At 39.6% G+C, this 24,414-nt stretch overlaps 2 protein-coding genes across 5 annotated transcripts in view; one reads left to right on the top strand and one right to left on the bottom strand.

Annotated features, from left to right (window-relative positions):
- The window catches only part of uraha (urate (5-hydroxyiso-) hydrolase a), a 58,998-nt gene that overhangs the window by 34,030 nt on the left and 554 nt on the right, over positions 1 to 24,414 (top strand). The window contains exons 2-5 of one of the 4 annotated variants that reach the window (XM_048546846.2): positions 845 to 909; positions 13,349 to 13,583; positions 19,156 to 19,295; positions 24,181 to 24,316. In XM_048546846.2, the coding sequence (XP_048402803.1) occupies positions 13,533 to 13,583; positions 19,156 to 19,295; positions 24,181 to 24,316 (327 nt within the window). In that variant the 5' untranslated portion in view covers positions 845 to 909; positions 13,349 to 13,532. Of the gene's footprint in view, positions 1 to 844; positions 910 to 12,523; positions 12,629 to 12,679; positions 12,769 to 13,348; positions 13,584 to 19,155; positions 19,296 to 24,180; positions 24,317 to 24,414 lie in introns of those variants that run through there. The other 3 variants (XM_048546844.2, XM_048546847.2, XM_059651720.1) reach the window with 3 other exon arrangements.
- The window catches only part of gas8 (growth arrest-specific 8), a 48,068-nt gene continuing 37,524 nt past the window's right edge, over positions 13,871 to 24,414 (bottom strand). The window contains exon 12 of the mRNA XM_048546843.2: positions 13,871 to 17,705. The gene's annotated coding sequence lies outside the window, so the exon portion shown is untranslated. The remainder of the gene's footprint in view (positions 17,706 to 24,414) is intronic.

The following is a 24,414-nucleotide window of genomic DNA, read 5'->3' as shown; positions in this document are numbered from 1 at the left end:
CAAAATGTGTCCCAGGTTTCTCCCGTAACTGTCACAGGAAATGATGCAAATTGCATAGTTTGTCAACTCAACCAATTTTTACTACTCAGGAACATTAACCTACAATAGCTGCTGAGAAGCACCCCAAAGAAGCTAATGACGCAGATCCCTAGTTTGAACTAAAAATTAATTGAGTTTTACAGAAGATTATTCACTCATTGTGCCTATTTGAAATAGGCATCAAATTAATCTCCACTTTTGCTTTCCCCATAGCCCTGCAAATCTCTCCTTTTCAAGTCACAGCTTCCTTTTGAGAGTTGCCAGCAAGTCTGCTTCCAACAACTTTTCAGGCCATGCACCTCAGATTGTAATTGGCATTACAAAAAAAAACTTCTCATCTCCCATCTGGTTCTTTTGTCAGCTTTACCCACCAGTAGAAATAGTCATTCCTTACATATTCTATCAAAATCTCTCAGCATGTTCACATACCGCTCTTAAATATCCTGTTAATATTCTCTGCTAGAAGGCAAACAATCTAACTTTCTTTATTTCCGAGCAATTCAAGTTCCATCCCTGCTACCGTTCCAGTAAAACTCCAAAACCTTGACATCTAACTGAAAGGGTGGTGCACTGAATTGAACACAATGTCCTAGCTGACATCTATTGAGTGATTTATAACGGTTCAACATAACATCCTTTCTATTGTATTGAGAACAAGGATCCCATACACTTCTTCAACAGCTTTATTAACTTGCCCTTCCATTCTTAAATAGTACAAAGGTTTCAGAATTGTTTAATGATTCCTGAAAAATGAGTTGATGGTGCATTAAAGCTACTTCCTTCTTTTCGCCTGGATCTTTTACAGAACTGCCATACACGAATTCAATAGCATTGCTTCTCGTGCATTGCATCACTCAGTGGGTAGAATAGGTAAGTACAGTGCAGTATTTCTATATACATTGGAAGTTACTCTCAGTAGCCAGGTATCACAATGAAAGGCTTACTGTGAGTTTTGCAGTGACCATTCTTTTGGCACATGTGTCTTTGAACCCTAGTGACAATTTTGATTGCCATGGAAACTCATCAAACATCCACATTAAAATTTACCTTCTACTTAGAAAATGCAGTGTTTAATAATAGGGTGGGGTGGAGTGAGGGGTGGAGGGGAAGTGGATGCAAAGGTCATGGATTTGTAATTTCCTGTGAAGATTGAACCTATGTTGAAAGTACCAAGGAAGGAATTGTATCCGCATCCCAATTAAATAAGTTGATCCACCACAAATTTATATTTACTGGTCATTCTGAATTCAGTGGTTGTAGCCTTTTCATGTCTCTTCCCACCTTGTGCAATTCCAGTGCTGTAGATTACAACAGTAGCCATTGAGCATCCTTGAGCAATATCCATTTTTATGAGAAAACTGTTGCCTTGGCTAACTAGCCTAAAAATCCACATGGATAGATTCAAATGTGTATTCTGTAGCTCATCTTTGAAGATAAAACATCTATATTGATTTCATTCACACTATTCACACTAACATCCAGTGCGCAGATGGGAGAATTGAAAAGCTGATGGTGATGACGCAGCTGTAATAGTGCATGTACTTTAATCCAATTTGTATCTAACATCTTGGGAAGCAGGTATCCATGCAGGTACCCTCACTTGTGTTTAAACTTAGTGCTACTGAGAACCAAGAATTTTAATTTATCCATCAAACAAGACTTAACAACCAGTAAGAGAGACAAATTGGCTTTTACATACAGCTGATTAAAGTCCAATCCTCCAAATGGTGGTATATTGGTCAGGTCATAGCTAGAACTAGGGGTCACTGTTTAGAACCAAGGGATCATCCATTTAAGGAAAAAGTAATGAGAATTCTTTTTCTCTCACTGGGGTTATGAGTTTCAAATTTCTCTTCCTCAAAAGGTAGTGGAGAAAGAGCCCTGAATATTTTGAAGGCAGAGGTGGACAAATTGTTCATAAGCAATGAGGCGAAAGGTTATCAGGAGTTTGTGGGAATGCAGAGTAATCAGATCACCTATGATCTTAGTGACTGTTGAAACAGACCAACAGGACAAGTGGTTTACTCCTGCTCCTGATTCATATGTTCACATGTAATTATCCAGAAACCTGGGGTAATGTTCAGTAGGCAAGGATTCACATTTCATCATTCATTTAATTTAAATGAATTTAAATCATTTCGATTCAGTTCATAAAAATCTGGACTATAAAGCTAGTTTGAGTAATGTTGACCATTGAACTATCGTTAATTGCTGTGAAAACCCATTTGTTTCATTGATGTCCTTTTACAAAGGAAATCTGCTTTACCTGGTCTGGCCTACATGTGACTCCACAGCGAGGTATTTGACTCTTAACTACCACCTAGGAAATTGCCAAGCAAACCAGAGAGAGGGGCAGCCAGGATTGGCCAGCAACGGTATCATCCCCTGAAGAATAATGAAAAAATAAGTAGCAAAATGAGTGTATAACACACTGCCAATGGGATTACACACACATTTTTATAAAAACTACATGGTGAATCCAATGCATAAATATTGTTATATGTTATTGATAATAAGAGCCTTGATCATTAGGTGATGTATGGAGCATGATTCTTATTTGGAGAGTAAGTGAAAATCTTGTAGTTGTGGATCAACAACCACTATACATCTTGATGCTGCTGGGCCCGCTGTGTTCATCCAGACCCATACTTTGTTATCTCGGATTCTCCAGCATCTGCAGTTCCCTTATCTCTCACTATATATCTTGTCTAGCTTTCTTTTATTTGTTAAAAGGGAAAATCAAGGGGGTCTATAATGGTTCAGATAACATCACTTTCCATTTGAAACTAAAGTGAAAATTTCTCCCTCACTCAGGGTGATACTTTGAAGTTTCAAAGTGAAGGAGCCCAGCGTGAAAAGAGTGTTCCAGCTACTATGCGTTTTTTTAAAAAAATCAAATAGTGAACAAAGCTTATTTATATATAGTAGCAAGGATTTTTCTAATTAAAGGGCTGGCATGTCAGTCACAGGCTGATGAAATAAAACAAGGAGAAAGGTTATGTTCCTTTAAAAAAACTTCTCAATTACACCTGGCATGGTCAAAATGAAACAAGGCTTTTCTGAGAATAAAAGGGCATAAGAACTTGATCCTCCAGTCTGTTATACTTTCAAATCCCCTCCAATGCTCAAAGACTAATCTTTTTAGAGAAAATGTGGTTTAAACTTGACATAGAACAAGTTAAGTTGAATATTTGCTTTAACAAAGACAAAGGCTGGTTATACTTGTTTTCCACCATGGTAACATTAATTGATCCTCTTTCTATAGTTGGGTGGGAATGAGGAAATCAAATTCATTAATGTTTAAGTTAGCACCTGGTATTGTTAAAGTACACTGTATGAAAAACTGACCTATTGCAAGGACTTTGTCCACATAAGCAATTACAGCAGAAATGAATATGCAGATTGTGCAGAATTGATAGGTGTATAGTTAAGTGTTTTACTTAAATCATAGCAGATGGCTTTTAAAAATTCTTACGCACTAATCCTCATCATAATGTCAGTTAATCACAGCATTTGACCGTAAGTGGTCTGCAAGCTTATAGCATTTTAATGATGTGAATTGCCTGGTAAAAGTTGATGCCATTTGCAATGGAATTACAGCAAATAGCATTGACCCTTTAACGGAAATATAATTCAACCCTGACATTATAACAAAGTGTGCAAGGAGATAGTAATGGAATATGTTGAAATTTGGATAGAGAAGGACAACAAAGGAGTTTATTGGTGCAGATTAATAAAACACTCTGACCTGACTAGGCCATTAAAGGAAAACTTGGAAAAATAAGTTTTAATGTTTCCTATGGGCTCCCTTTTATGTAGCAGTGCACATACTTCGCTAAGATTTTCTAATATGGATGAAGAGGAAAGAAAAGCATCTTGAATTTCACTGGAAGGCTAGATGTTCATTCATTTTGGCATATTACATCTGTAAAGCTTAGAAAATTAATAATGAGAAAACTGTGTCACAGAGGAGATGCGTTTTTTTTTACTTTTTCCAATTAGAAATAATCCATGCTCCAAAATCTTTATGGCTAGATTTCTTTTTCTCAGGTGGTCCAGTTGCAATTTATTTATTTACTGACTGAAAATCATTAAATGAGTTGTTGCCTCTGAGATGCTTCAGTTACTCAAATACATTTCTTTTCTCACCACCCCTACTGCATCAAATTTATCCTAAATCTAAGTTCTCTACAGCTGTTATAAGTTGTTTTGTTCCTTTTACAAGTATCTGTTTCCATCCTGCCCCATGTGTTTCAATGTTGCTGGTGTGATAGGGACTGCCCACATTTAGTTTGGGCTAAAAATCCAATCATAGTCAATTAAAAGATCTCCTGATGTAAAAAGTGGGGTTCTTTTTAAAATTGTTCCTAATACTATTCAATTAGGATATTATTATTGAAGCCAATTTCTTCCGAACGTATACCTGAGAAGCCCCCGAAGGACTCCCATCCTTGCCTACTCTACGTTATCTACTTGCAGCACCTCAGCAACATAATTTACAGACATCAGTGTCAGTTTCCAATTGTCAACAAGTACAGTATTATCTCTCCTCCACTTCTCAGGTCTCCTCCACCCTCGTGCCCTGAAGCTGCTCATTTAACTGATGCCAACATTCCATACCAAAAACTCAATTCTTAAGCTTTCCAAATTTTTATACTGATTCATTCTGTAGGCAGCTTTTGTGTCCTATTTAACCATCCGATGTTATGTCCTAGCCCAACTTATTTCAACCTTGGTAAAGTCATCAGCCTCCACCCCATCTCAATTTAGCTGCTGCTGAAAGGCTCCTCCATGTCCCCATCACATTGGGGTATTAAGATGCTCGCCTGGTTTCTCTCCTGTCTGCTATCCTCCATCCATTTTATTTGTGTAATTAATGTCTGTTTCCCATGTCCTCCCTTGCACCAAGGCTTGTTCACCCATCATCCTTGTCCTTGTCTTATTTTTACTAAAATCCTTATTTTTATAGCCATCTATGGAATTATTGCTATAATCTTCTGCAATGCTGCATGTAATCACTTCACCGCCTCCCTCTACCCTTCATTGGAGACTATACATGCAGACATGTAGATGAAGTGATTGTAATGAGGTCAACCAGATGGAACACATAGAAAATGAGTTCCCTGATTTTGGTTATCCAATCAGAGAACTCTGGCTGGTAGAGAAGAACAGGCATTTCAAACATCCTGTCCACTCTGGGAGCTGGATCAACGTCAAGGACACTCCACATGTAAAGGAAGGGTGACTTGGTGATGGGACACCAGCCTCCATGCAGTTATTTCTCCTGATTCTCATAGACATCTTTCCCTATACCCCTCTTTATCCTTTAGATATTTCATAAAACTCCTTCTTATAATGAAGACATTTGTCACCTCTCTTGATAGCCTGTCCTTTGGTTTAGCAAAAATGTATTTCCTTGTGCCTGAAGCACATTGAAATACCAAAGAATGTTATTGTGGTCATTTCCAGTCTCCTAAACTGTAAGCCATTCAATATACAGAAGAAATCATTAAGAAGGAAAGGACATCTAACCACATTTCTTAATTTTTAATGGAAGTGTTTCACTAATGCGGCTCTGTTCATTTTATAATGCCATTTGCTTCCTCTGTGTTAAGAAGCCAAGTCCAACATTTAAGTCGCCTGAAATATGTGCTGGATATATATGTCTGTCTGTATGGCGTCAGTATCTAAATTATTCCTCTGCATGACTCACAAGACTGCACCAAATAGCACCTTTTCTGAACCAGGTATAGGTACTGTGTGAGTCAGAAAAAAGTTAGTGTCTGTGCAAATCCAAAATCAATGCAATGTTTATTTCAGTGGCTCTTGGTTACTAATAATCCCTCTTAAGATCAGACAACTACTTACAAAAAGAAGCAATTTATTTTAAGCTGGGTGCTGAGTTTGGAGACATTAAAACATATTTGAATTTCAAATTGCTGAATTCTTCTACTGGGCAGTGTTATGAGATTTTTTTGACTAGGTGGCTGAGATTATTGAGAAAATATTTACAAATAGGTTTCCAGCTATCTGAGATAATGGGAACTGCAGATGCTGGAGAATCCAAGATAGCAAAGTGTGGGGCTGGATGAACACAGCAGGCCAAGCAGCATCTCAGGAGCACAAAAGCTGACATTTCGGGCCTAGACCCTTCATCGGATGAAAGGTCTAGACCCGAAACGTCAGCTTTTGCGCTCCTGAGATGCTGCTTGGCCTGCTGTGTTCATCCAGCTCCACATTTTGTTATCTTATTCCAGTTATCTGAGACTGGTTGGAAGGGAAGTGGCTCATAAGTCTCTTGAAAGTATTACTAAGCCCCTATTCCTGCACTCACCTGTGGTTTTGTTAAAAGGTAGAAATCTAAGACAATGCCTGCGGCTAATATTAATTGTGCTGCCTTTCTACTGGGGCTTTGTCAGGACGACATTCAGTAAACAATTACTTGGGCATCGTATGCCTTCAAGTAAATTTAGTAAGTTTCTTTTCTCCAGTCCTTTGAACATAAAGGATCTGAAAATTTGATGCAGGTATAAAATCTGCCTCTGTTTAAATGGAAAATTGTACACTGAAGAAAGTAGGCAACTTCACACACAGGGGTGATAATTAGAATGCAACAGCAAGATGAAACATTTTGGGGACCTGAAGGATTATGCCTCATAGTGCAGACCCTGTCCATGAAGGAAGTTAAAGCCAAGCAGCTGCCAATTTTGAGATACACATTTTTTAATAGGGAAGTGACCAAAGCTGTTGAATGAATGCCTTAGACTACTGGGCACCTTTACAGTGCAATAGCAGGTTCTCTGTATCAAATTAAACCAGAAAAAATAATTCCATTGGTAAATCTTTAGTTTATTCTATTTGCTTTTATTAAAGTTCTATTTGCCTTCCACTCTCATTGGTGAGTCATAGCCAGTTATGGTTTACCAGTTGCTGATCAGAACATTATGCACAATGAGTGTCACATACACTAGCCATTATTGTTGTCCATATAGGAACCTTGCCCCCCCACCTAAAAAAAACCTACAACTTGCATTTGTACAGCACCTAGTACATAATAAAATATCCCAAGATGCTTCTAAGGAATGTTAACAAACACAGTTTGACACAAAGTCACTTGAGCTGGTAATAGGACAGATGACTAAAAGCTTAATAAAAAAAAATGACTTTGAGGAGTGTCTTAAGGAAACAAAAGCAAGGATGTTTAGCAATAAAATTCCAGAGCTGAGGGAAGAGGCAGTGAGACATGGGACCACCAACGGTAAGGAAAGAAAATCAGATGTACACATTTGGAGAGCCGATCTAGTAGGACCTTTTCATTCATTCAAGGAATGTTGATGTTGCTGGTTAAGCCAATAATCATTGTCCATCATTGGGGAAGGGAATGGTGAGCTGCCTTCTAGAGTTGCAGTTTTTGGTGTGTGGAGGCACCCAGTGTGTATTCAGGAAGGGGATTCCAGGATTTTGACCCAGTGACAGTGAACAGTGATATAGTTCTACCTAAGGCTGGTGTGTGATGTGGGGGAATCTTTCAGGTGTCAGGGAACACATGGTTTACCAAATCTGTATTAGTAGAGAAATGGTGTTGGAGGAATTGATGGAATTGAAGGCTGATAAATTCCCAGGGCCTGATAATCTACATTCCAGAATACTTATGGAAGTGGCCCTGGAAAAACTGGCTGCATTGGTGGTCATCTTCCAAGATTCTTTCATCTCTGGAACAGCTCATAAAGATTGGAGGTAACTACTGCAATCCCATTATTTAAAAAGTGAAGAAGAGAGAAAATAATGAATTATAGACCAATGTATCTGATGTGAGTAGTACAGAAGATACTAGAGTCCATTATCAAGGATTTTATAGCAGAAGACTTGGAAAACAGCAGTAGAATGAGACACAGCCAGTATGGATTTACAAAAGGGAAATCATGCTTGTTAAATCTATCAGAATTTTTCAACGAAGTAACTAGTACAGTTGATCAAGGGGAGCTAGTAGATGTGGTTTATTTGGGCTTTCAGTAGGCTTTTGACAAAGTTCCACATAAAAGATTAATGTGTAACATTAAACCACATGGGATAGGGGATAGTCTATTGAGATGCATAGAAAATTGGTCAGCAGACAGGAAACAGTTGAATCTTTTTCTGATTGGCAGGCAGTGACTAATAGGGTGCCTGAGAAATTGGTACCAGAACCTGACTATTTGCAATACATGTTAATGATTTAGATGAGGGAACTAAATGTAATGTCTCAAATTATGCAGATGACACAAAGCTGGATGGAAGGATGAGCTGTGATGAGGATACAGAGGTATTGCCGTGTGATTTGGACTGGCTGAGTGAATAGGCAAGTGCACAACACATGCTGTATAATGTGAATAAATGTGAGGTTATCCACTTTGGCAGCAAAAATAAGATGGCATTTTATTATTCGAATAGCATTAAATTGGGAGAGGGGAATGTTCAATGAGTGTTCTTGTGTATAAACCACTGAGCAGGCAGTAAAGAAGACAAACTATATGTTGGCCTTCGGAGTGACTGAGTTAGAGTACAGAAATAAAGATGTCTTGGCTGCAATTATGCAAGGTATTGGTGGGACCACACCTGGAATATTGTGAGCAGTTTTGATCTGCTTTCTCTGAGGAAGGATGATCTTGCTATGGAGAGAGTGCAATGAAGGTTTACCAGATTGATTCCTGGGATGGCAGGACTAACTTATATGGAGAGGTTGAGCCAGTTAGGATTGAATTCATTGGAGTTTAAAAGAATGAAAGGGTATCTCATAAAAGTCAATAAAATTCTAACAGGACAGGACATGATAGATGCAGGAAGGATGTTCCCGATGGTGGGAGCATCCAGAACCAAGGGTCAGTGATTCAGGACAAGGGGTAAACCTTTTTAGGTCAGAGATTTGGAGAAATATTTTCACCCAGTGAGTTGTGAGCTTGTGGAATTTACTACCACAGGAAGTGATTAAGGCCAAAATATAATGATGTTTTCAAGTAGGATGTAGATATAGCTCCTGTGGCTAAAGGGATCAAGGGATAAGAGGGGAGGGCAGGGCTAGGGTGTTGAGCTTGATGATTTGCCATCATTAACAGAATGAAGGGTAGAACAAGCTCGCGGGGTCAAATGGCCTACTCCTGCTCCTATCTGCTGTGTTTCCATGTTCCTTAATGTCTTCTGCCCTTGATCTTCTAAATGGTAGAAGTCACAGGTTTGTAAGGTGCTGTTGGAGGAGCCTTGGTGAGTTACTGCAGTGTTGTTGGCGCAGTAATTCAGGCAATAAAGAGTATATTCCCAATTTATGCCTTGTAGATGGTGGACAGGCTTTGGAGAGACAGGAGGTGAGTTACTCACTACATAATTCCTAGACTTTGATCTGCTTTTGAAATAATAACATTTATATGGCTATTAGAGGAGATTTCAGAATAGACAGGGACCAATCTATGGATAGGTCTGAAAACAACAATAAAGAAGGCTGAGGAAAGCTGATGAATTGGGGTAGGGATTCAAGAGGAGAAATGCAAGGTGGCATGATGACAGGTGAGAGGGGTTCGGGTGAGATGAATCTAAAGGAAAAGTGGGATTGATAGAAGTGATGATTTCTGGTCTGGAAAAACAGTTGAGATATGCATGCAAAGCTCTGGGAAACTGAAGTCACATAGTGGTTACACAGCAAGATTAGGATAGCTATGGTTTGGGAATAAATAAGGAGTAGAGAGGGGAGGCAACTGGACAGAGTTCTGAGTTCAGGACTATGGTGTAGGCAGGTTGGAACTTCAACAAAATGCTGTCCAGATTCTGAAATAAGATGTTGAGTAGAATAAAAGCAAGAGTCTATTTAAAGGTAGATTATCAAGACAGGACACACTGGTGGAAAACTGTCAATGGGAATTAAGATTCTGAAAACATGTAAGATTAATCATGGCACTGAAGAACAGTAGCAAAACTGGAAGTCACCATAAGAGTGAAAGGTGGTGCAGATATAGGACACAATTTGGGAAAGTTCCAGTTAGTAACCACACAGTTGCTAAAGCTGAAAAACAGAAGGAGAGGCATTAAAATCTCAGCAGGTAACATCCATTGTTAAGGGTGGGCTTTCAATTGTCAAAATTAGTTTAAAATACAAGCATCAAGACTGAAGATCATGGGATTAGGAGCTGGGTTTTACAGTGCACTCCAGTCAAAGTGTAGCCTTGATTTCAAGCTATCTGAATACCAACTTGAATGAAGATCCAGACAAATGATCAATGATCAAAACAAAATGCAGCCAGGGCTAGGAGATTTGTTTGGGTAGTTAATTTTAAACTGTCCATTAACATATCTAATATAGCCCTGCTTACAGCTCTGTTCTCTGTTTCCCCCATCACTGCTCCAGTCTGGACTTCTTTCCCCCTCCCCGTAATTCTATTCACAGCCTTCACCCCCTTTTACCCAATCATCTGACAGCATCAGGAAGGAAGACCACCGCAGCACCTTTAGAGGCTGCGGGTGAGAGCAGCAGATACTGAGAGAGAGTCCTCTCCAACTCCCATCTACCATCTCCCAGCTCAGAATCGTGAATGATTACAGAAGAAGGGGCTGATCCAACATTTTTCCCAGGCCAGGCAGAAGGAGGGAACAATGTAAAATGGTAAATTCGCATTATACAAATTTCAGACTCTGGGGGAAATTTCTCATCCCTGTACTAGGTTATATCTGAGGTATATATTAATTTAATCTGCCTGGTTCAATAGAATTGGATTGTATGGCATTGCCTGATTGCTGCTATTGGCATCTCACAGAATCTGTTAGTATGTGGCATACATTGCCACTAATAGCCCTTTGTCCATGCTTTTTCCAGAACCTGTCTGATGATCAGTGGTGCAGGATACACTATCATAGAGCTATAGAATCTTCACAGAAAATGGACTGTTCCTAGTTAAAAAATGTTTGTTTGAAAACAATAAATACAACAACATTATAAGTTAGGCATAATTACTGGGACTCTCTGGAGCTGTAAGAATTGTATCTTCCCCCTTCTGACGCTAATGTAAAGTTTTCTGTCTCCATCCACAGGATGTATGTGATATCATCAGAAGAAGTAGAGCTCAATACAGCAAGAACATTAACTCCTTCAGAATCATTACTTTATACAACAGAAATGTGTCCAAAGGAAACCAAAAGGATTTTGTGACAGACAGAAATGAGATCTGCTTTCCATTGCACCATGAGAAACAAAATGGTGAATTATAGAAAGTGCCAAGGCAGGTTTCTGCAAGCTGCATCATGTATTCTGAACATCTGTCAGAGCGCAGTTGGCCATACAGCACAGGGCTTGCGAGGAGGCATCTGTTAATTCAGCTAAACAAGACGGCTGTGATTCCATAGATAACAAAGTGTGAAGCTGGATGAACACAGCAGGCCAAGCAGCATCTCAGGACCACAAAAGCTGATGTTTCGGGCCTAGACCCTTCATCAGAGAGAAGGATGGGGAGAGGGTTCTTCTAGGGAAGAGGGGGAGGCAGTCCAAAGATGGAGAGAAAAGAAGATAGGTGGAAGGAGAGTATAGGTGGGGAGGTAGGGAGGGGATAGGTCAGTCCAGGGAAGACGGACAGGTCAAGGAGGTGGGATGAGGTTAGTAGGTAGGAGATGGAGGTGCGGCTTGAGGTGGGAGGAAGGGAAAGGTGAGAGGAAGAACAGGTTAGGGAAGCGGAGACAGGCTGGTATGGTTTTGTGATGCGGTGGGGGGAGGGGAAGAACTGGGCTGGTTTTGGGATGCAGTGGGGGAAGGGAAGATTTTGAAGCTTGTGAAGTCCACATTGATACCATTGGGCTGCAGGGTTCCCAAGCGGAATATGAGTTGCTGTTCTTGCAACGTTCGGATGGCATCATTGTGGCACTGCAGGAGATCCATGATGGACATGTCGTCTGAGCAATGGGAGGGGGAGTTAAAATGGTTCGTGACCGGGAGGTGCAGTTGGTTATTGCGAACCGAGCAGCCTGAGCCCTACAGTCTTAACACTTACACTGGAAACAGTGACACAACAATGTGCTCAGTATTTCACTGCCTCATTGAGAGCCGCTTGGCCTGTGAGTAATGGAATTTGGACGATAATGAGATGTAACCGCTGCCATGATTTAGTGGCAATATTATGATGTCCGTAAGCAGTACATGACCAGCTGGTCAATTTGTCTTACCTGGCAAGTTCATTTCCATTACAGTGATCAGGAAAACGGGGAGAACACCACAAATGCTGGCTAGGCCTGGGCCCAGTCTCTTCTTCATTCACAGCTTTTAATTTAACATGAGAAGTCATTGTTGTTAATCATTTCCACATTGGATTTTCTGCATCCATGAGCATATGTTATAAACCCTAACCTAGGACCCACTCTGTTCTCTCTAAAACTGAATATAAAATGCAATTACAATGAGATCATTAATTAATCCTGTTATGTTGCAACATGTCTAGTATAGCCAGCTAGCTGGTTGGTTCCAGAATATGCTGTACTAAGAAAAAATCACAAAAACATTCCCTGAACTCCTTAGAGATAGCAAGAACTGCAGAAGCTGGAGTCAGAGTTGATACAGTGTGGAGCTGAAGGAACACAACAGGTCAGGTAGCATCAGAGGAGCAGGAAAGTCGACATTTTGGGACTAAACCGTTAAATGGTTATGATTTATCTTGTTTCTGTGATTCCATTTGACATCAATTGATAACTAATGATGTCAATTGGTTGCTATTTCATCACTTGGTATGTCACATTTTGGTAAATTATTAACTTCTGAGGACGAATGAGAAAAGCAAAGCTAAATGATCTCTATTGAGTGTAGATTACTGCAAGTGTGAGCATATGATGCCGACTAAATACGCTTTAGTGCAAATGATGTTAATAATTTCTCAGTGTCATCATGAATCCAAATTTTAGAAAGCTGATCTTTCAATTACCTACCAGATAGCATTGTAATTTCAATATTTGTCCACATTTGTGCAACTTGTTTTGTGTTTGTGCTACATATTTTTTAGGCTAGAAGTAAAAGTTTTGCTGAGTGGTGGCTGGCTTTTGTATAACTACAATTCATTTCATTTAATTGAATAAAGTTGTCCACAAAAGTCTTAAAATATCAGCATTGCCTTAACCAGAGGGCTTAATACTAAATAACTTTGACATTTCTCTATTTGCCCTCCTTTCAATGCTTGTCTCCAGAGTTGGATGAACACAGCATTCTCCCCATTTATCTAGTACTCCTCCCCCCAAAACCTACTGATCTTTCCACTCTCCACTATGTTAACAATAATTATTAACTAGATTTATCTTTTCACTGAAAACACAGGTTATGCAGGTTTGGATCAGGGCATGGATATTGACAGAGCCATCATTACGAAAAAAGCAAACACTTCAGATTTGAATGACAATCTCAAGGCAACCACAAAGCTGAAAACCAGGAATTCACCGCATAGATTTTCTGCTGTCACATATGTGAGTGCATCACATATCTCAAAGGAACATTAGATTAAATGAGTGCACAGCGCCTTTGGCAAATTCAGGATCATCTCAAATTTAAAAAGGTGGGTTGTTCAGATCTACCAAGAAAACAGATGTGTGTAACAGTTAAAATTTTGCATTTGATTCTTTGGAAACTTTTAAATGATATAGTTTTCTTGAACAAACTTGGGGTAGACTTACAGAAAACACTTCCACTGTAAGTTATCTGGTTAAATGTAAGAATACAGTCATTGCTTAAATGTTTGAAAAGTATTTATAGCATTAATGGTATTAACCAGACTTTATTTTTTAAAGTTCTTTTCTAGTTATTAAATACAGCCATTATTTTTAGGATTATCACAATAATGAAAGACATTCAGTATCATTCACTCTCCACCTCAGTCAAAATTATATGACACGAGACAATCCAACGCCTCTTTTTTTGCATGGGCCAGCAGTTGTAAGCACCATTCACTGCCAAATGTGAAGCCATATGAAACCAACATGTGAAGCTGCAGAGCAAGGTTCTGTTACTGAAAACCCTCGACCCGTATCACTTACATTTATCACAGATAAATATTGTACACAATGCCCTGTATTTAACAGATTCAAGGAAAATATTTTTATTTGCGTTCCAGTATTCATAAAACTTAAGTCAATAAGAAGGATTACAAAGTTAAATTAGGTCAAAGAAACAAAAAATGTATATAGTATTTACTTCCTTTGCTAATATGCATTGTGTCCTTTAAACAATCTCTAAAACGCAAGTCTTTTACAAAGCTTTTGGTTCCAAGTTCTTCTTTAGCTCCGTCCAACTTCTTTTCTTATTGGTTCTTGGGATCTGGGCATCATTAGCTAGGCCAGGTTTTATGGCCCAGGTGGTGGTGAGCTGCTTCCTTGACCTGCTTCAATCCATTTGATGTAGATAGATCTACAGTGCTACTAGCAAGGAAGTTACAAGATTTTGACTCCACAGCAGTCAGAAACAGTGATATTGTTCTAAGTCAGGATGGTGTGTGACTTGGAGGGGAATTTTCAGGTGATGGTGTTCCCCCATGTATTTGCTGTCATTGCCCTTCTGGATGGTGGAAGTTGTGAATTTGAATTGTGTTCTCAAAGAATCCTTAGTGATTTGTCTGGTAAGCTTTTGTGAAGTACCACAAGATACTTGCCTGTAGTTCATGAATTGTATAAATGAAAGATGCTGTTGTCTCTTCATGGCATCACCTCCACTCCCTAGCTTTTGTAACCTCCTCCAATCCCTCAATCCTCTGAGATATCTCCTCATTCTAGCCTCTTGAACATCCCCAATTTTAATCACTTTCCCAATGGTGACTGTGCCTTCAGTTGCCTTGGCCCAGGCACTTGTATTCTTTCCCTATCCACCAGTCTCACAAGTTCACCTTCCTATTTCAAAACCTTCCATAAAACCTGCCTCTTTGACCACGAAGCTTTTGGTCATCTGACCTCATTCCTCCTCTTGTGGCTTGGTGTTAGATTTTGTTTCACAATGTTTCTGTGAAGTGCCTGTAGAAGTGCTCCATACATTGTTCTTGTGTAAAAAGATAAAGGAAAATACCAAGGCTTGTGTACGGCAGGGATCTGAATATAAGGATGGAAACCAAAGTTAATCTCAAAGAATACCATTAGTAGAAGTGGGAAATGATTTACATGTGCAATCTTGTGTGGGTGAAGGCATGAGTTGACATGTTTGCAACAAACACTTTGTGCAGCATAGGAGCAGGGTGGAGAGCAATAAAGAATTTAAACCTCAAGGTGCACCATCATGAAAGTTGTCTATTTCCACTGCCATGCCATCATCTGTTATTTCTCTGCCTCAGCTCACCTGCTGCTAGAACCCTCACCTTTGCTTTTGTTGCCTTTAGACCTCACTGTGCCAAAGCTCTCACTTCTATCTCCCTTTCAAAAACCTCCATAAACTACATCACATCCCAATATTGCCATCCTAATTTACGCCAATTCTGTTCATTCCTCTTCCTGTGCTGGCGTATATTGACACACAGTTCACAAAATCTCAATTTTAAGTTTCTAGTCCTTGACCCTTCCCCGTTTCTGGACTCTTCGATATTCCTAATTTTACATATTTCACTTTCGGCAGCCATATCTTCAACTGGTTATGGACTAAACTCTAGAATATGTTCCTTAAACCTCTCTGTCTCACCAGTTATGCCTCTCCATTTAAGAATTTTCTTAAGACGTATGTAATTAGTCACCTGTCCTGACATTGCTTGATGGGATTCAGTGTCAAATTTTGTTTGATAGAACTCCTGTGAAGCACCTTCAGATATTTTGTAATAAAGGTGCTATATAAATGCACATTACTGTGATAAAGGTAATGGAAAAGATACTGTACTGCAATGATACAGAGGATGCTTGAAGCGAAACAATTTTTCAGAGGTTACAGAGAATACTCTGGTTTACAGAATGAATAAGGGAGAAGACATTCTGGTAGGACGAAACATTTCACTGAGATTCTGAACTTCTTTGTTTTGATTTTAATTACATCATATTAGAATCAGGTAATTCAGCCAATCATGTCTGTGCCAGCTTTTGAAAGAGTTGTGTAATTTAATTCCTTACCCTACCTTTTTAATGTGTGCTTGTAAATTTGTTCTCTTCCAGTACATGTCTTTTTAAAAGTCCCTGTATTAACAAGTTGATAATTAACCTGCTAAACTGTGGGAAAAGTAAAAATAGGTGTATGTAATATCCAAACCAAGCAAACAATTTCTTAAGGAATTTGTTTTCACCACCCTTTCAGAGCATGCGCTCCAGAACTGAACAATCCTTTGCGTGAAAAGAGTTTCAATAATTTTTCTTAATTCTTCTTAAAATTTATGACCTTTGGTTACCAACCATTTGGTAGAGGAAATAATTTCTCTCTAAATGCTCTATCAAAACCCCTCATAATTTTGAATATCTCTGTTAAATCTGGGCTTAACATTTTCTGTTTGAAGGAAAACATTTCTGATTTCACCACCCTACTAGGCCTCCACTACAGGAGGTAATTAATTGTTTCAGAAGGTCACAATATCCTTCTTTAACCATGTTACCCAGAAGTATCACAATGGGTTAGTTCGTGGTTAGCAGAGATTTAGCAAAACATCCTTGATTTTGTATTCTATTCTCTTAGTTATAAATACAAATATCCCAAATGCTTTCGTAAGCATTTTATCAGCTTGGCCCATCATCTTCAAAAATGTTTGACTTTGTATTTCCAGGTCTCTGACTTTCACACTATCAAAATGAAGTCATTTGGGCTATCCTACCTCTCTACGTTATTTCCCCCAAAGTGCATTGTTTCACATTTATCCACATGAAATTATATCTGTCCATTACATCAGCTTGCCTACATCCTTCCAAAGTTTGTCATTACCATACTTATTATTTGCTGCATTTGCAAATGTTACATAATCTGGAAACTTTGCAATTGTACTCTCTAATTTCAAGTCTAAGTCAAGACAAATAATGGTCCTAATACTGACCTGGATGTCCCCATGATATCATCATCTCCAGCTGGAAAAGCAACTGTTACATCCTGCTTCCTATACTCTAGCCAGTTACTTATCTAAGTTATCACTGTCCCTTTATTCTGTTCTTTTATTCCATGACTAAATCTATTGGGAGGGACTTTTATTTCATTCAAGTCAATGTCATGTATACAGCTTACTTAAATTAGTGACAGCTTCTAGATTAATGAAGGAAGTAAAGTTGAATGTCATATATTGTGGAAGCTAATACTGTCTTTGTACAAGCTTACGATTTAATTTATGTTTTATATTTGTTATCTCTTATTATTATTCCGTTAAACAAAACTGAACTATCTCATAGTGACACTTAATTTGATCTGCCACTTTTATTCCATTCCACTATCTTATTAGTAATCAGGTGCAGTTTCTTTTGATTCTCAGAATTATTTACTATTTTTACCATTTTGCTATATTAAAATTTGGATTTAATTGTCTCCTCCCTTATATCCAGATCATTGATATACATTGAATTAACTCTTTATCCTAATCAGCAACCTTTAATTGTCTCCTATAGCCTCTGATATGGTACAGTCAAGAGCTATCTGAAAGTCCATTTAAACAACATCCACGGCAATTACCTCATCCACCACATCTGTCACCTCTGAATCATGTTTTGTAAAGTATCATCTTCATTTGACTGTCTCAGAGAGGTATCTGGGGAAATCAGAAAGCAAGTTATTCACTGGAACATCAGAGGCTGAGGTGTAATATCATAGAATTTATAAAGTCATGAGGGCACAGATAGCATAAATAGTCAAAGTCTTTTCCCCATGGTAGGGGAATCCAAAACTAAAGGGCATAGTTTAAGGTGAGGGGGAAAGGTTTAAAAGGAACTTAAAGGGCAATATTTTCCCACAGAGGATGGTGCATGCGTGGAATGAACTGCCAGAGGAAGTGGTGGAGGCTGGTACAATTACAACATTTAAAAGGCATCTGGATGGGTATACAATTAGGAAGGGTTTAGAGGGATGTGGGCCAAATGCTGGCAAATGGAACTAGATAATTTGGGATATCTGGTTGGCATGGATGAGTTAGAGCAAAGGGCCTGTTTCTTTTCTGTATATCTTTGTGATTCTATGACTTCATTGACGTGTGCATTGGCAGACAGATGGGATAGAAGTTACACGCTTGATTGACAAGATTTAATTGGGAAGAAACCAGGAAGAAGTCACAGCAATCATACAGATTACTTCAAAACAACATAACCGTTAATACAGCCTTAATAAATTATATATAATGTCATGTTTTATGAGCACATAACAAGTTTTTGTCCATTCTGGAATAAACCAGATTCTGGTCAAAAGATGAAGCAACTTGATGAGCTACAGGACAGTAAGAGACAACAGTAATGCATTATATTCTGTGATGTGGTGGTAGCATGCATGGGCCATATGCTGCCACCTCCAACAACTACAGGAGCAATGGAGGCACCTAAGGATATGAAAACTCAAATTCTTGCTGCAAGTCACACACCATCCTAAGTTGAACATATAACAGCAATCATCCCGCATTGCTTGATCAAAATCCTGGATCTCACTACGTATTGAAAGTGCCACAAATTTTCACCTAATGGGCTGCAGATGTCCAAGATTTACACACCTTCTAGATTACTAGGGATGGGCAATAAATATCAGCCTTGCTAGCTATGCCCAATCCCAAGAAAGATATTCTCTTCAACATGTCGATGTTCACCTTCTTTTAATATGTGGCAGAATGCATTGTTGGTTGAGAAGAAGAAAAGCTCAGATTCCAAAACTTGCAGTTTCTCCCCATTTATACAAATCAGAGAGGGGCATCACATAATTCTGTCTCTTGTAATAGAGAGGAACACAATGGCTAATCTATCACATGCGGGTGACTGGAGCACTTGCACAATCTGTACCTGGGTCACTACAGATGGTTAAAGTAACTGAGCTGGTAGCTAATATATATCCATATTTATAACTGCAGAAAAACTTCCAAATGTCAAACCAGGGCAGATATTTAGAATTAACAAAGTACAAATAGATTTAAATATATAAGTTTATATATTGTATATTTAAATGTATATAATTTGTTTTATGAGATGTCTGACATTAACTTTTGAACATCTCCTCTGTAACAGGGTAATTCTTCAGACCTCAAAATGTCACAGAGTCCTCTAACTACCCATGTACTCAACACAGCACAAGGCATCCCTGCTGCACATGTCGCAGTCAGTGTTGTCAGACTGGAGGACAAGGGATGGAGAGACATTGCAACAGGGTAAGTCAAATCTAACCATTAATAGTTTAAAAAGGTCATTAGTCGTTGGGAAGTCAAGTGTAAAAGCAATTGGTATTGAAGTGATTTTATTAGGCTATTTGATCCTCCCACTTTTGCCCTCACGTGGTGGAATGATGAACCGGCATGACAATAGACTTACGATTATCTGTCACAATTCCGTTTTCTAAATGGGAAAATGTTCCTTTGTTGCTTACATGTGTTCTCTGAGGAGAATGGACAGAAAAACAGGTTGGCAGAGAGGAAACAAAGAGTAAGAATTAATGGGTCCTTTTTAAATTGGCAGGCAGTAACTAGTGTTGTGCCACAGGGCTCAGTGCTGGGACCCAGCTATTCAAAAATTCCGTAATGATTTGGATGTGGAAACAAAATGTAGCATCTCCAAGTTTGCAGATGATGCCAAGTTGGGTGGGAGGGTGAACTGTGACGAGGATGCAGACATCCTTCAGCATGATCTCGACAGGTTAGGTGTATGGTTAAATCAATGGTAATTTGGATAAAGGTGAGATTATTCACTTCGGAAGCAAAAACAAGAAGACTTTACTTCAGGGAAGCCAGTCTCCCAGAATGCCACATAAACACTTTTTTAAAAATTGTGTTTATTGGGATGCTAAATTGCTGTAAATGGCTGTAAATTGAGAGAGGGGAGTGTGCAGCAGGACCTGGGCATCCTGGTGCACCACTTGCTGAAGGTAAGCATGCAGGTCCAGCAGGCAGTAAAGAAGGCAAATGGTATGTTGGCCTTCATTGCGAGATGTTTCGAGTACAGAAGCAAGAATATGTCGTTGCAGTTATACAGGGCCTTGGTGAGGCCACACCTAGAATATTGTGTGCAGTTTTGGTCTCCTTTGCTGAGGAAGGATGCTCTTGCTGTCGATGGAGTGCAGTGAAGGCTTACCAGGCTGATTCTGGGAATAGTGGGTCTGACATATGAAGAGAGATTGACTAGGTTAGATTGACTAGGTTAGGATTGTTTTCACTAGAGTGCAAATGAATGACAGGGATCTCATAGAGACTTTGAAAACTCTATCAGGGCTATTCAGGATTAATGCAAGGAGGATGTTCCTGAAGGTGGGTGTGTCCAGAGCCAAGGGTCACAGTATGAGGATTCGGGGTAGATGCTTTAGGACGGAGATGAGGAGACATCTCTTCACACAAAGAGGCCTGTGGAATTCATTACTACAGGAAGTAGTTGATGACAAAACATAGAATGTATTCAAGAGGTGGCTTGATATAGCACTTGGAGTGAATGGGATCAAAGGTTATGGGGAGAAAGCAGGATTAGGCTATGATCATGATGAATGGAGGAGCAGGCTCAAAGGGCCAAATGGCCTCCTCCTACTCCCATCTTCTATGTTTCTATGAGATGGTTGTGTGAGCTGAGGACATCTCATTCTTAGCAAAGCTTTACAGCTTCATGGAAATATTGCACTCACACCAGATGAAGGATAAAGTAGAAAGATTTATGACAGGACTGTTTTGATTTTATTCAGATACATCGGTATCTGTACATTGCATTTAAATAACTAAATCAAATTCTTAAAGTAAAATTATACAGCCATCAAGAGATCAACTAATTGGAACTCGAGACTTAACATCAGGGAAGCCGGTGTCCCAGAATGGCACATGAAAACTTCTTCATATATTGTGTTCATTGGGATGCTAAGACTGCATCCTCCCAATGTAGAGGTCTGAACATGCTAGACTCGGTTAAGACTGAAATTTCTCAGCCAGCCTTATCATATCTCGCAGGTTTACTCTGGGGATAATACTGTTTGTACTGGATCCATAATCAGAAGCACTGAGCCTAAGTAGCCCACCAAATACAAAGGAAAAGGAGACAGTACTTTGAACAGCTCATTGAGAAAGAGGCAGTAACAGTAGTGACACTGGTCTACTATCTTTTCCTTAAAGAAAAGCACCAAACAAATTCAGATAATTGAAAACAATTTCCTTCCATCGCTGCTAATTTGGGAAGCCCTTTAAACTTTACACATTGTGAATTGCAGCAAACAATTTCTGAACACAAAGTCTGTATCCATGAACACTTAAAACTGAGTATTTGACTGATACAGCTTTTGGCACAATGAACCAAACTGTTCACCTCCAACACCTCTCCTCCATTGTTGAACTCTGTGTAACTGCTGGCCTCCACACTCAATTATTTAATAGTAGCCAAGTAACTCCAGAAAATAATTTCATTGTCACACTTGCTCAATGACACCCAATTCTGTCTTTGCACAGCCTTGGCAAACTCCATGTCTATCAGAATCTGCTTCAATTTACTCTAATTAAACATTGGAAGTCTAAAACTATCCCGCTGGGGCTCTTATGGCACCCTACCTCTGAGCCAGGAGGCCTGGGCTCAAATTCCTCCTGCGTCAAAAATGTGTAATACTATCTCTGAACAGGTTGATTAGAAAATATCTAAAACCCATGTCTGCAGCACCCATTGTGAGTTCTTCCAATTCCACCAAATCTATGTACCTTTTGAGCCACAGTCTTGATCTAGCTTGCAATTGCAACATCATATTTGACAGAGATAATGGGAACTGCAGATGCTGGAGAATCCAAGATAATAAAATGTGAGGCTGGATGAACACAGCAGGCCGAGCAGCATTTCAGGAGCACATCCCTAAACCAGCCCAGTTCGTCCCCTCCCCCCACTGCATCCCAAAACCAGTCCAACCTGTCTCTGCCTCCCTAATCTGTTCTTCCTCTCACCCATCCCTTCCTCCCACCCCAAGCCGCACCCCCATCTACCTACTAACCTCATCCCTCCCTCCTCCTTGACCTGTCCGTCTTCCCTGGACTGACCTATCCCCTCCCTACCTCCCCACCTATCTTCTTTTCTCTCCATCTTCGGTCCGCCTCCCCCTCTCTCCCTATTTATTCCAGAACCCTCACCCCATCCCCCTCTCTGATGAAGGGTCTAGGCCCGGAACGTCAGCTTTTGTGCTTCTGAGATGCTGCTCGGCCTGCTGTGTTCATCCAGCCTCACATTTTATTATCATATTTGACAGAGCTTCCAAACACTTGTGTCACAAAGACTGATTACTTCCACTTCTAGCATTGTTTCCTTCTAGGCCTAATAGCTCATCATCTACCTTTCAATTATGCCTTTGTTACTTCCAAACTAATTAATTCCAAATTCAAGGACAGTCTCTGACCTCCATAAATCTCAACTCATTTAAACTTGACTACCTGTAACTTATCCTGCACTAAAGTCTTTCACCCTAATCTCATTGAACTATTTTGTTTTTGGGTCCCCAATGGCTTACATTCTCATTACACTTACACCCACTAATTGCCTTGTGCCTCCTTGTCTGCATAACCTCCTCTAGCTCAACAACCATTCATCACAAAGTCCTCCTCCACGCTCTCCATTAACCAATTATTGGTGGCTCCATATTCTGCAATTGTTGCCCTCAGACTGCAGAATCACAGAGCAAAGGTGAAGTCATCATAGTCCCTAAAAGATCACTCTCTCATTAGACAGAGGCAACTGGGTTAATCTGAGGATCAACACACTTCAAGCAAAAGGCAAAGTTAAGAAGGTTGGATCTTCATGGTAACCTCAATTGTTATGGCAATTGAATCTGTGCTGTTGGCATCACAGCACATCACAAAACAGCCATCCAGACAACTGTGTAAACTAACCCTGATTCACAGAGTAGTACAATGCAGCTTTTAAGACCTTCATTATCACCCAACTCTGTTCTAACCTTTAGTCATCTAATTTTTCTTTTGGGTTGGCATTCTTTTTCTAATTTGCACCTTTGTGCAACATCTTTTCCTTTGTTAAAGCGGAAGCTAGTTTTTATTCGCTCGTGAGATGTGGACATCACTGGCTGGTTGGCATTTATTGCCCATCCCTAGCTGACCTTGAGAAGGTGATGGTGAACTGCCTTCTTGAATCACTGCAATCCTTGAGCTATAGGTTGACCCACAATGCCGTTAGGGAGGGGTTTCCAGGATTTTGACCCAGCAACATTGAAGAAACAATGATATAATTCCACATCAAGATTGTGAGTGGCTTGGAGGGGAACTTGCAAATGATGTTCCCATGTATCTGCTGCCCTTGTCCTTCTAGATTGAAGCGGTCATGCTAAGGATCATTCACAAATTTATGCATGTATCTGGTAGATTGTCCACACTGCTACTACTGAACATTGGTGGTGGAGGGAGTGGATGCTTGTGGATTTGGTGCCAATTATGTGTGCTGCTTTGTTCTGGCTTGTCCTTGGTCAAGGTTCTTCAGTGTGGTTGAAACTGCACACTTCAGGCAAGTGGGGAGTATTCCATCAAACTCCTGACTTGTGCATTGTAGATGGTGGACAGGCTGTGCAGAGTCCAGAGGTAAGTTACTGTTCCTCGCCTCTGACCTGTTCTTGCAGCCATTGTGTTATGTGTTGAGTCCAGTCGATTTCTTAGTTAGTGATATCTCACCAATACCCAAACCCCTCCGCCCCCCCCACCCTACCACCACCACCCAGGATATTGATTATTGAGTATTCAGTGACAATAAGACCATTTAATGTCAAGGGGCATTACCAGCAAAAAAAGTTGTACTCATCTCTTACTGGACATGGCCATTGCCTGGCAATTTAGCGCAGTTTTGTAAAAAATGTTTGCTTTATAAAGGAAACATAAAAGATCATATTTGTATTATTGCAACTTTTGTCCAGGCAAAAATGAGGAAATAAATTGTAGCTTGTTGTGCACTGTTTTCTCCACATTTTAGTCATTTAAAAAAGTCACAATAATGTACATTATGTAATACTATTAAGTAGTGGTCGCTTCAGTGAAATAAGTAATTCAGACACAGCAAATATTGTGATTTCACTATGCACTTGTGTGTCTGCAGGGTAACAAACTCCGATGGCAGGTGCCCAGGTCTGCTTACGTCAGAAAACTTTGTCCCTGGGATATACAAGATGAAGTTTGCGGTAGATGAGTATTGGCAATCATTAAAGATGGCCAGTTTCTATCCATACATAGAGGTAACAACTACAGAAAATGCTGCAACCAAGCTGAAATGTTCCAAGAATATCAATAGAACTCACGCAATACAGGAATAAAAAATGTTTACTTCTAATAT

Source organism: Stegostoma tigrinum, chromosome 16 (genome assembly GCF_030684315.1).
Source record: "Stegostoma tigrinum isolate sSteTig4 chromosome 16, sSteTig4.hap1, whole genome shotgun sequence".
Classification (NCBI taxonomy): Eukaryota; Metazoa; Chordata; class Chondrichthyes; order Orectolobiformes; family Stegostomatidae; genus Stegostoma; species Stegostoma tigrinum.
The sequence above is the reverse complement of the archived record's forward strand: the minus strand, read 5'-3'. Positions and strand labels throughout refer to the sequence as shown.